The sequence below is a fragment of the Festucalex cinctus genome, chromosome 3 (genome assembly GCF_051991245.1).
Source record: "Festucalex cinctus isolate MCC-2025b chromosome 3, RoL_Fcin_1.0, whole genome shotgun sequence".
NCBI lineage: Eukaryota > Metazoa > Chordata > Actinopteri > Syngnathiformes > Syngnathidae > Festucalex > Festucalex cinctus.
The window spans coordinates 22,226,866-22,240,445 of record NC_135413.1 but is presented as its reverse complement, the minus strand read 5'-3'; the positions used below and the strand labels follow the sequence as shown (position 1 = coordinate 22,240,445).

At 36.2% G+C, this 13,580-nt stretch overlaps 1 protein-coding gene and 1 long non-coding RNA gene across 5 annotated transcripts in view; both read right to left on the bottom strand.

The window, feature by feature from the left end:
• syt7a (synaptotagmin VIIa) overlaps positions 1–13,580 on the bottom strand; it is a 131,964-nt gene that overhangs the window by 34,675 nt on the left and 83,709 nt on the right. For all 4 annotated transcript variants that reach the window (XR_013282834.1, XR_013282833.1, XM_077516704.1 and 1 more), the window contains one exon: positions 1,020–1,151. Coding sequence is in view for 2 of the 4 variants with exons in the window: in XM_077516704.1 (XP_077372830.1) it covers positions 1,020–1,151 (132 nt within the window). In the remaining 2 variants the exon portion in view is untranslated. The remainder of the gene's footprint in view (positions 1–1,019; positions 1,152–13,580) is intronic.
• On the bottom strand, positions 8,983–11,118 carry LOC144016058 (uncharacterized). Its single transcript, XR_013282836.1, has 3 exons — positions 10,955–11,118; positions 10,458–10,609; positions 8,983–9,413 (listed from the first exon to the last, which is right to left on the bottom strand). It is a non-coding gene; the product is annotated as an uncharacterized LOC144016058 (long non-coding RNA).

Genomic DNA, 13,580 nt, shown 5'->3' with positions numbered 1-13,580 from the left:
TAGAGGGTACAGATACTGTAAAACTGACCACATTCATGCACAACACGCTTTGAGCGTTTTGTTTCACAAGAACAAACCACTGTTGTAATTTGTAATGCTTGAAATGTTTCCGACCACTCCCCCACTCCCACGCTGTAATTCCTTTACAGAATGCAAAACCAATTATTTTGGGAGATGAGTGTAATGGATCCTCATAGATGAGTGGAAATCTTTTGGCTCGTGGTGCCTAAGGTGGCAGGCAAGGAAAGGGGTTTATTTTTAGCAGCATATTTATGTAAGCGACGAACATGTTGTGGAATAATGAGAAGGCTCTCTGGGCCCTTGGTGGAGCTACAGAGACGGGACTCTCAGAGCAGCAGAGGGTGATTGAAGGCAGCTAATGAGCATGAGCCCAAAAAAAAAAAGACAGAAGAAGGGCCTGAAATAATAAAAGCGTGAAAATACAAAGGAAATGTGATAACTATAGGGGGTGGCAGGAGTGAAGTGACAAACAAAAAGGTAATGACAACACGGAGGAGAATGTCAGTGTGATACAGGGGATGATTATCATCCCAGATTTAAAAAAAAAAAAAAAAAAAAAGATCACTAGTTGAGAAAACACAATTTGATGTGATTGGTTCAAATGTGTGGAGAAAAAGGACTGGAGCACCAGTGGGTGCAGATGATCCTGCTTCTCGTCTAAAGTGTTCCTTCATTATTATTTTTACAGCTAACATCCAAAGCGCTTCACATTTTTTACTCATTTCAAAATTGCAGCCATCTTTTCCCCGCGTGTGGTTGCCACATCATCTCGTTTTATTTCTGTGTATATCTGCGGTGTTATTTCAGCTACAGTCTTTATCACAAAGCGTTTAAGTGCCGTGACTCACCACTAGACAAAACTACTCTGCTCTACCTTGCTGCGGAAATCCTCTCTAAAGCTTGTTCTTCGAGATCATACCCTTCCCATTCTTTCATTTGCCATCCTTTTCAGTCTCCCTAACACGCACACTCACACGCACTCATACGTTATCTGGTACCTCTTCTCGAGGGGGGGCTCCTGACTGGCTGCTGGGACTGTTTGCTGTGTTTCCTGCAGGTCAGGGATATTGGCAAAGTCGTCTTGCTCGGCCACACCGATGGCCAAAGACAGGACCACCAGCTTCCCTTCACTGGCTCCCCAGAAAACAAAAATCAGATAAGAGAGAGACAAACGGATGGGAAGAGAAAGAAAGGAGAACAGATGCAAAGTGTCGAGAAATCGAGCACACTGAAGATGTGGCGCAACGTGGGGGAGAGGAAAAGAGAAGTCAATTAAGGTGCATGAGGACAGACAGCAGCCCTGTGACAGGACATTTCAGGACCTTATAAGAAGGCACAAGTCACAATCATTAAGAGATACTTCGCGACCTTTGAGAACAGTAACACTGTCCAGGGAAGGATATTAACGAACCTGAAATGACAACCAAATTAAAAACTAATAATTATCGCACTCAGCAGATTGAAAAGCTCTGCTGAGACTGAACTAGTGATGTGCGTTTGACTGAATTTCCTTCATTGACTATAGGGGAAATTAACAATCAATTAAACCATGTCAGTGTTGCACTGAGCTGTACAATGCTGACTAGAGGAACTGTTATAGTGTGGATGTAGCTTAACTTCCAAAAGTTGTCATTGATGGTCATTTAGCAACTTTTAATGATCCTAACAAAAGTAGCGAATGTTGGATTTGTCAAATTTTCAGACGAATGTTCGCCTCTGTTACTAGCAACATTTAGCGAAGGTTAGCAAAAACCAGGGAGGAGCGCCTCTGTTATTAGCGAATGTTAGCGATGCTATCAGACAATGAGAAACATTCACACAAATCTTTGTGAAAGTGTTTGCGAAAGACAGTTAGCAACTATTAGCGACTGTGAGCAAATGTTGAGGACCGTTATTGCAAAGCAACTATATGCCAATCCTTTGCCACTGTTTGTGAATGTTTGGGACTCCGGTAAAGTCTGGTAAAGTAGCATGGTGAATCAATGGACCCAATCCTTTAAAACGGGTCAGTGAACCTTCCCCAGCATTCATATTTCTTTTGACCATGAGAAAGAGGCGTTAGCATATTCATGACAACCGGCACAAGGTCTCAATGGGTCAATTTCATAGATGAACCATGGTCACATAGTTTCTAGTGAAGAACTTTGGAGACATGTCTTACAACTGTTTGCAAAGGATTACAACTGTTTTGCTAACATTTGCTACTGTGTGCAGTACGATAATTTGGCATTTTTTGCAACAAATAAAACTCTGTGAACACATTTTGCAAACTTTTACAAACCCTGCCAGAACTCAAAATTCGCTACGTTTGCATGCGTTCACAACAGTGAGATGCCAGTTTTAAATATCAGTTTATAAATTAGCATTTCAATCGCTCAGCTGAACAATCTTAATTTAGTTCAATTCCAAAACTGACTCTGAAAAGATGTCATCACAAAACTCCTAAGGATACTTTTGTTTTATCTGTTGTACTCATAAAACATTCACTGAAAAATAAAGGAAAATGTCTTAAATGATATGCTGTTAAAAAAAAAAAAAAAAAAAAAAAAAACCTAGGAAGAATATTACCTTTGTGGCAGGGAATTAAAGACTTAACTTGTCACAGACATGAGAGAGAATATTACAAGGCCGCTTCTGTCAAAATTTGATGGATGACATTCTTAATTAGATTAGGGGGGTCATGTGTGGGTCATGACCCCTCCCTAATGAAGATTAATGACCCTTTAATGACTTCCAGATGTCATATAATGAGGGTTAATGACCTTTAATGACTTCCTGATGTCATTTAATGAGGGTTAATGACCCTTAATGACTTCCTGATGTCATTTAATGAAGATTAATGACCCCTAATGACTTCCTGATGTCATTTAATGAAGATTAATGACCCTTAATGACTTCCTGATGTCATTTAATGAAGATTAATGACCCTTTAATGACTTCCAGATGTCATATAATGAGGGTTAATGACCTTTAATGACTTCCAGATGTCATTTAATGAGGGGTAATGACCTTTAATGACTTCCGGATGTCGTTTAATGAGGATGAATGACCTTTAATGACTTCCGGATGTCGTATAATGAAGATGAATGACCTTTAATGACTTCCGGATGTCGTTTAATGAAGATGAATGACCTTTAATGACTTCCAGGTGTTATATAATGAAGATGAATGACCCTTAATGACTTCCTGATGTCATTTAATGAAGATTAATGACCCCTTAATGAAGATGGATGATGTGTAGGTGGTGTTCCTACCTGTTTTTGCAGATATCATGGCTGACCCGGGTTCAAATGCTAATTGTTTGGTTAACTTCCGGATCCGGTGCACGCCCCCCTAGATTGAGTGAATAATGAATAATAATGAGATTGAATGACGTGATCGGAGGGAGTGGTTTAGTATGGGTAAAACCGCCGGGGGAAAAGTACTAGCCATTTCTATTATGGTGAAGGGGGAAAAGTATGCGCAAACACGGCTCAAAGATTGTATTTTTAGAGGTTGTAAAACAAGAAGTATAAGGTAAGGTTAAACTGTGATACGCTGGTTGGTATTATGAAATTAAAAAATATGAAGTTATACATTATATGTAAAAATGTTGTAAGAGTCGTTCGTGACTGCTGGGGTTGAATCTGAAAATAAACGGATAAAACTATATAATTTCCCCTTACTGATATAGTTACTATCTGACATTTTTGTTCAATATTTCTGTGAGTAGGGGGAAGCATATGCAGTCAAAGATTCATGGGGGGGTCAAATGTATGTCTGTGCTTGTGTGTGCGTACGCGCATGTATGGCTGCATGGGGGTCAAAGAAGTGTGAGGACAGACGGGCGGCTGAAGAAGTGTGAGGTTAGACGGTGGCTATAATGTTGTTAGTTTGAAAAGACAACGCTTCCTAAAATATATTACAAAAATATGCATCTACTTAGATCTGATTCTATTTATAATGATAATTTTATGTAGAAATTGGTGAAAAGCCATCATCAGCGATAGTCTCCTTACCCCTGCGAGGACAGGGGTTGCTGGTCATAAAATTAAATTAGGCTGAAGAAGAATGGATACGCAGCTAATTGCGAGGGGCCATTTTTGGTCTGAGAAAGGCGATTGTTCAATATTCCTGTGAGTAGGGGGAAGCAGAGGCAGTCAAAGATTCACGGGGAGGTCAAATGTATGTCTGAGGGGCCTGTGTATGCGTGTGTGCGTTTGCATGAGAGCTGAACAGTGTAAGATTAAACGGTAACTGTAATGTTGGTTTTCAAGAAGAGATTTCCAAAACTGCTTCTTTAAAAAAACATCTACACAGATATCCATTTATGATAGTTTTATGCAGCAACCGTTAGTTGAAACATCCTAGCTAACATTTTCTCAAGGATTTGAAAAGTGGTGACAAGTGAAAACTAATTAAGCTTACCTATAGGCGTAACGGTGTGTGGCTTTGAGTCCATCACATACATGCTCTGCATAGAGCATATATGCGTAGCAGCGAGGTATGCGTAGCAGAAAGGGGAGATGTCCCTACACTCGTGAGAATTTTCTGAGGCTTGTTGGAGACACTAGGACTCTGTCACAGTTTGAGTGTGTGTGTTTCAATGACCATAATTGTTGGGGGGCTGGTGGATATGAGCGAGGGGGTTGGTTAGACGTCTGCCAGCGTGCTCTCCTTGGGATATTTTCTCAAATACTAAAACCCAAATGCCAGTCCTCTGAACCGAATGACCAGTTGTCTAAACACATTGAATAAATGTAACCCCTCATTTTCCAATGCCATAAAAACATTTTACATGAAGACACAATTCACAAATTGCTCTCATGCGATACAAAATGTTTACCACAAGTCAACAATATTTGAACACAACGGACTTAACTGGCGTTCACACAACAACTCAAAAATTGAATACACTTGTTGCTAATGATGTGACCACACCTATAAACTCAAGTTCAGAGTGTACAGTTTGCTGGAGAGTCCAAACAAGCGCAATGGATAGAGGCAGAGCCAGAGGAAGAGGAATTAGAGGAGGGAGAGGAGCAGGTCGAGCAATGCAAAAGTTATAAAATAGTAACATGGAATGGTAAGGGTATTCGTAAACACGAAAATAAAAATAATAATTTAACCATCTTATTACAGTCTTTCTCAATTGCTAATACACATTTCTTGAAACCTGTACCCATTTTCTCAAAACCTTAAACACAAACACAAAAATTCAAACAATTTTCACAAAAGCCGTGACTTTTCACTTCAAAACCTATTATCCGGTATTCAAATCCGAACAATATATTCAGATCATACACACAGTAAGTCCAAATATATTCACCATGAGAGCATTTGTTAGACACGACATAAAATAATCTAACACAGAGCATCCAGGGTAGGTAGTCAACAGAGGTTTATTTTACATGCATGAACAAACATAGTTTTTGGCACTAGACAAATTACTAACCAAGTTAAAATTATGGTGAATTCAAATGAAATAGAAAGGGTGTATGAAAATAAATTCCTTGGAGTAGTTATTGATGATAAATTATGTTGGAAGCCACATGTAGAAAATGTTAAAAGGAAAATGTCAAAAATCATCGGGATACTCTATAAAACTAAGGATGTCCTGAACATGAACTCATTATATATATTATATAGTTCATTATTATTACCATATTTGACCTATTGTGTGGAAATCTGGGGGACTGCATATAAAACAAACACTAACTCTGTTTTCAATTTGCAAAAAAGAGCCATAAGGATTATTAATCGTTCAAAATATACAGAATCAACACATCCATTATTTATCAAATTAAATACAATGACATTTTATGACTTGGTTGAGTTTAAAATAGCACAAATAATGTACAAAGTATATAACAATCTACTCTGCTATATTACTCAGACATTGTTTGAAAATAGACACAGTCCTTATGATATAAGGGGTACAAGTGTGTACAAAAAACCCAAAACAAGAACAAATATTAAGCAAAGGTGTGTTTCTGTAAAAGGTGTTAATTTGTGGAATAATCTGGGAATTGACTTGAAAAGATGTGACTCACTTGTTGAGTTAAAAAAAAAATGTTTAAATGCAAAGTAAAAAAAAATTGCTTTTGTCAAATAAGAGCATGAAAATTGTATATAATGAGTATGAGTATATGATTTATAAATGTATTATGGTATATGTTTAGGAATTTCATGTATATATGTTGCTGGATAATGCACGCATCATTTTATTTTTTTAAAATATTAACCTAGTATTGTATCAATAATGAAATAAGTTTAAATGTATAATGTATGAGGGGTAGGACTAAATAAGTTAACTTCTTCCTACTCCCTTTTGAACATGTAAACTATGATGAGTTTGTTTTTTCTTTTCTTCTTTTCTTTTTTAACTTTTGTTTCTCTGCTGTTTGTTTTTATGTTCAATAATTCAATCAAAAAACGTGATAGAGTCAAAATGGGTACTTTTAACAAAAAAACATGCATTAGTCTTAGGGCAAAATAATTTAGGAATAGTGTGAAATGTGTTTAGGTTTTATCCAAAAAGAGTGGATGAGTTCTGAGAATTGGGTCTAAGCCTGAACCGTGTGTAAGGTTTGGTCAAAAAAGTGTTTCATTCCAGAAATTAGTCTCGGAAACTGAGAATTTGCTTCATCGAACGGGGTTTGGTGTTTTAGCAACTGATAAAAACTGTTAAGTTAAAAGCGGACATGACAATACAATAACCACACATAACAAAATCAGAACAACCCTATCTCAATTGTAAATAATACATTCAAATATTCACACCAACTTCTAGGCCGTGGGGTGAACCCCGAAAAAGTGCCTAGAAAATGAGTTTCGCTCCACTGTCTGGGCACTACTTGTTCAATGCATTTTTTGATAGATAATACCCTTCTGAACTTTGGGTTAAAAGTTCACCCAATGTTTTCCTGCCCCAATTTTGTCACAAGCCAGAAATGCATATATAGGTAAATAACAAAAAACGAAAATCTTGTGCTACAGTTTTTGGTTGTAAAACGTCTTACATTAAATTTGGCAACAGAAAATCATTCCCAGATGTTATAAATACATGTACCTAACATCAGAAACAAGTATTGGTGGTTTGGTGCAATCATGTGAATTTAGGCAAGGCAAGGCAAGGCAAGGCAAGTTTATTTGTATAGCACATTTCATACACAAGGCAACTCAATGTGCTTTACACGAGGAAAGACAACACATAAGCATCAAGAAACAGTAGTTAACATTCAGAGGAAGAAAAATAAATGAAAATAGGTTACAAGCTAATAATCTTAAAACATTATTCAACAAACTTTAAAAAATTTAACATAAGGGAGTTTAAAATGATAATGATAAAAATAAAAATAAAAATAAAAATAAAAATAATAATTCTAAAAACACTTAATTAAAGCTGTTTAAAAGTCCCTAATGAAAGGTATAAGAAAAAAGCAAAGTTTTTAACCTGGATTTAAAAGCATTTACACTCGGGGCTGACTTCACTTCTGTTGGCAGCCTATTCCATCTGTGTGCAGCATAATAGCTAAATGCAACTTCACCATGTTTGCTTCGAACTCTGCGTTCCACTAGTTGGCCCGAGTCTGTAGATCTCAGAGCCCTGCTGGGTTTGTACTCAATCAGCATTTCTTGGATATATTCAGGACCCAAACCATTTAGTGATTTATAGACGAGTAGCAGAACTTTAAAATCGATTCTACAGCTGACAGGGAGCCAGTGTAAATCCTTAAGTACTGGAGTAATATGTTCTGATCTTTTTGTTTTGGTCAGAACTCGAGCTGCAGCGTTCTGAATGAGCTGCAATTGTCTCATGTTCTTTTGAGAGAGTCCAGTCAGAAGACCGTTACAGTAATCTAGTCTGCTGGAGATAAAAGCATGGATAAGCTTCTCTTGGTCTGCTTGAAGCATGCAGTCCTTCAGTCTGGATATGTTTTTCAGCTGGTAAAAGGCTGTTTTAGTGATGAATTTAATATGATTGCTGAAGGTCAGATCTGAGTCTATTAATACCCCAAGATTTCGAACTTGGTCTTTAGTTTCTAAAGACAGTGACTCAAGCTGTTTTTTAACAGCAATCCTCTTTTCTTTATTGCCGAAAACAATGAGCTCCGTTTTGTTTTCGTTCAGCTGAAGGAAATTTTGGTTCATCCAGTTGTTAACTTGCTCTAGAGAATGACACAATGCGTTAATAGAACTGCTGTCATTTGGGGACATAGATAAATACAGTTGTGTGTCATCTGCATAACTATGATAGTCAACATCGGTGTTCTGAAGCATTTGACCCAAAGGTAACATATACAGACTGAACAACAGGGGTCCAAGGACTGACCCTTGAGGGACCCCACATGTCATGGCCTTTCGATCAGATTCAAAATTTCCAATGGTCACAAAGTAACTCCTTTCCTCCAAATATGACCTGAACCATTTAAGGACTGTTCCATTTAACCCCACCCAAGTTTCCAGCCTGTCCAACAGTATATTATGATCAATCGTGTCAAATGCTGCACTGAGGTCCAACAAGACGAGCACTGATACCTTCCCTGCATCAGTGCTCAATCTTATATCATTCAGTACTTTAGATAATTAAATATATTAAATTTGTGCCAAAAAAACAAAAAACGCTTCAACTAGAAGTGAAACCAGCACACATATGTTACATTTAGCTATGTTTATGTTTCATATATGAAAACAATTCACAACCTATTACGTAATGAAAGGTACACAAGAAGCAGCATACATCGGCCAAAAATACTACCATGCACCACAAACCTGGAACAAGGCAAAATGGACTAGATGGAAATAGATGCATTCAGAGCCCAGATTATTATAACATATAGAATATTTATTAAAGTATCAGATTGTGTCATCACAGCATGTCATTTATACCCCCCGTCCCCTACCCAAAAAATATTAATAAAAATAATAATAATAATAAAATAAAAATCGAATGTGCATTCACAATAAAACCTTTGGAACTTCATTGGAACAGCTCTCTTTTATTTTTTTGGCAGACCAATTTAACAAAGGTCTGTGTTGTGGAAAAATGGAATACAGACATTTTAATTTTTGCTTGAAAAGTGTTAAAATGGAGAGTTAACATCTTGATAATGAAACAAACAAAATGGCAGATTTTACATAGATTTTACAGCCCTGCACTGTAAAGTGTCCTCGTATGCCCTGTCATTTTCCAACCTGATGTTGTACCAGCCATGTGTTAGTGTCACTTTCTTGGCTTACATCAGTAGACTCAGTAGTTGATGTATCTGATGAGTGAGGTACCCTGTCTAAAAGTTTGTCAGTTGTTGGTAATGTCTCTACAAAAACCATTTCAGAGTTGTTGCTGGAAAGGGGTGTGAAAAACCAGATGGGGGAAATCACGCCTCAATCTTCGTTTCAGTATATCCTGCCTGAAATAGAAAATTGAAGGGGAAGATGAGCACAAGATACACATATTCACATCACACTAGGGCTGCTCTATTATGGAAAAAAATAATCATCACAATTATTTTGGTAATAATTGAAATCAAGATTATTCTAAACAATTATATTTTGTTCAAATCAAGAAAATATTTCAACATTTGAAAATAAGACAATCACAATCATATGAAACTATAATTATGTAAGTTGCTTTTGGATCCAACAAAATTTATAATTTATTATGATTATTATTATTATTATTATGACGTTAGCAAAAATTTGAAGTTGGGGTGCAGTGTGTGAAGTAAGCTAGTTTTGACATGGGTGTGTGGTAAAATAACTCGTGTGGGCGTGCCACAACTCAAAATTTGTATTATTAGTGCTGCAGCTATCGAATATTTTGGTATTTGGATATCCTACTGAAAATTCTAGTGAATAATCGTATATTTGGATAGAAATACAAATATACCTATAGGCCTATATACTTTCTTGGTCAAAGAACAATTATAAATACAGAAGACAAAAAAACACATTTGCATGTAATAATTAACAACCAACTGGTTTTCATTTTTAGAGAATCAATGTTATTTATTTATTTATTTTTAACTTAAATTGAGCTTGTCAGCAAACTATTTTTCTCTGAAACAGTGAGATTTTAGACAAATCTCTCCCCATAGATTTCATAAATGTGTTTCAATGTGAAGATTTATATGTTACCTGTAGTCTGAAGCATCAAGATCCCCGTGTTTATTAACACTGTTCACAAACCCCTTAGCTTGTCCATTCTCATCACATCTTTGTCAACTATAATCCTTTGACGGATTACTTGTTCACAAAAAGAATTTGTAGCTCTCAGCATTAGGTTGTCTAAAACACACACACACTCACTTAATATGTGCAGAGTCATGCTTTCTAATTAATGCTGTCTCGAAATGTAAACAGAATACAAGTGACATATTGCTGACCAATGCTTTACTTTTGAAATGTGTAATTTTAGCAAAGTGACAATGAAATAGTGCAATGTAACAACTCACATTTGTTCGTCCCTGGTTGCTGTTGACTTTAAGAACCTTGTGTAATCTCTGAAACAAAACTGCACCTCCATTGTGACACAGTCTTTTGTCTTGAATATGCAGAAGAATGGAACAGTCTTTCTTCATCTCAGCGGCCTGCAGCAACCAACCCGCTTTTAGACAAAAAAGAATTACATTATAAGTGTTATTGTCACATCACCTCTTTACAGTATATGCACATCACAGATTTAAGTAAAGTAAAGTGTTTGTTGAGGTTGGTGAGAGAGAGTTTGGGGGAAAAGGGAGTGTGTAGCTGTGACTCTATTATGACTCTGATGGGCACAGGTAACTCGAGTTTGGTAACAACTGTTGGATTCACTCGATAAATCATTCAGCAGCTCGCGTTTTTAATAAACTATAGCCTTAAAACTTAACATAGCAAAAAATTATTTTCAACCCTATACTAAATATCGGTCACATTAATAACAGAAATGGGCACGCGTGTGTGTAGCACATACCTGCTGACAATGTTTCTGCTTTGGCGAGATGATCCCTCTTCCGTGTGCCTTCCAATCACAGACGAGTCTACTTTGAAATTTATTTTTACAAATGATGCAGATGGCTGGAAGAACGGGGCCAGCCCAAACTCTCTCTCATCAACCTCAACAAACACTTTACTTTACTTAAATCTGTGATGTGCATATACTGTAAAGAGGTGATGTGACAATAACACTTATAATGTAATTCTTTTTTGTCTAAAAGCGGGTTGGTTGCTGCAGGCCGCTGAGATGAAGAAAGACTGTTCCATTCTTCTGCATATTCAAGACAAAAGACTGTGTCACAATGGAGGTGCAGTTTTGTTTCAGAGATTACACAAGGTTCTTAAAGTCAACAGAAACAGAAACAGCAACCAGGGACGAACAAATGTGAGTTGTTACATTGCACTATTTCATTGTCACTTTGCTAAAATTACACATTTCAAAAGTAAAGCATTGGTCAGCAATATGTCACTTGTATTCTGTTTACATTTCGAGACAGCATTAATTAGAAAGCATGACTCTGCACATATTAAGTGAGTGTGTGTGTGTTTTAGAGAGCTACAAATTCTTTTTGTGAACAAGTAATCCGTCAAAGGATTATAGTTGACAAAGATGTGATGAGAATGGACAAGCTAAGGGGTTTGTGAACAGTGTTAATAAACACGGGGATCTTGATGCTTCAGACTACAGGTAACATATAAATCTTCACATTGAAACACATTTATGAAATCTATGGGGAGAGATTTGTCTAAAATCTCACTGTTTCAGAGAAAAATAGTTTTCTGACAAGCTCAATTTAAGTTAAAAATAAATAAATAAATACAATTGATTCTCTAAAAATGAAAACCAGTTGGTTGTTAATTATTACATGCAAATGTGTTTTTTTTGTCTTCTGTATTTATAATTGTTCTTTGACCAAGAAAGTATATAGGCCTATAGGTATATTTGTATTTCTATCCAAATATACGATTATTCACTAGAATTTTCAGTAGGATATCCAAATACCAAAATATTCGATAGCTGCAGCACTAATAATACTAATTTTGAGTTGTGGCACGCCCACACGAGTTATTTTACCACACACCCATGTCAAAACTAGCTTACTGCACACACACACACACTGCACCCCAACTTCAAATTTTTGCTAAAGTCATAATAATAATAATAATAATAATAATATATTAAAAATTTTGTTGGATCCAAAAGCAACTTACATAATTATAGTTTCATATGATTGTGATTGTCTTATTTTCAAATGTTGAAATATTTTCTTGATTTGAACAAAATATAATTGTTTAGAATAATCTTGATTTCAATTATTACCAAAATAATTGTGATGATTATTTTTTTCCATAATAGAGCAGCCCTAATGTGATGTGAATATGTGTATCTTGTGCTCATCTTTCCCTTCAATTTTCTATTTCAGGCAGCAAATACTGAAACGAAGATTGAGGTGTGATTTCCCCCAGCTGGTTTTTCACACCCCTTTCCAGCAACAACTCTGAAATGGTTTTTGTAGAGACATTATCAACAACTGACAAACTTTTAGACAGGGTACCTCACTCATCAGATACATCAACTACTGAGTCTACTGATGTAAGCCAAGAAAGTGACACTAACACATGGCTGGTACAACATCAGGTTGGAAAATGACAGGGCATACGAGGACACTTTACAGTGCAGGGCTGTAAAATCTATGTAAAATCTGCCATTTTGTTTGTTTCATTATCAAGATGTTAACTCTCCATTTTAACACTTTTCAAGCAAAAATCAAAATGTCTGTATTCCATTTTTCCACAACACAGACCTTTGTTAAATTGGTCTGCCAAAAAAAGAGAGCTGTTCCAATGAAGTTCCAAAGGTTTTATTGTGAATGCACATTTGATTTTTATTTTATTATTATTATTTTTTTTTATTAATATTTTTTGGGTAGGGGACGGGGGGTATAAATGACATGCTGTGATGACACAATCTGATACTTTAATAAATATTCTATATGTTATAATAATCTGGGCTCTGAATGCATCTATTTCCATCTAGTCCATTTTGCCTTGTTCCAGGTTTGTGGTGCATGGTAGTATTTTTGGCCGATGTATGCTGCTTCTTGTGTACCTTTCATTACGTAATAGGTTGTGAATTGTTTTCATATATGAAACATAAACATAGCTAAATGTAACATCTGTGTGCTGGTTTCACTTCTAGTTGAAGCGTTTTTTGTTTTTTTGGCACAAATTTAATATATTTAATTATCTAAATTCACATGATTGCACCAAACCACCAATACTTGTTTCTGATGTTAGGTACATGTATTTATAACATCTGGGAATGATTTTCTGTTGCCAAATTTAATGTAAGACGTTTTACAACCAAAAACTGTAGCACAAGATTTTCGTTTTTTGTTATTTACCTATATATGCATTTCTGGCTTGTAACAAAATTGGGGCAGGAAAACATTGGGTGAACATTTAACCCAAAGTTCAGAAGGGTATTATCTATCAAAAAATGCATTGAACAAGTAGTGCCCAGACAGTGGAGCGAAACTCATTTTCTAGGCACTTTTTGGGGGTTCACCCCACGGCCTAGAAGTTGGTGTGAATATTTGAAT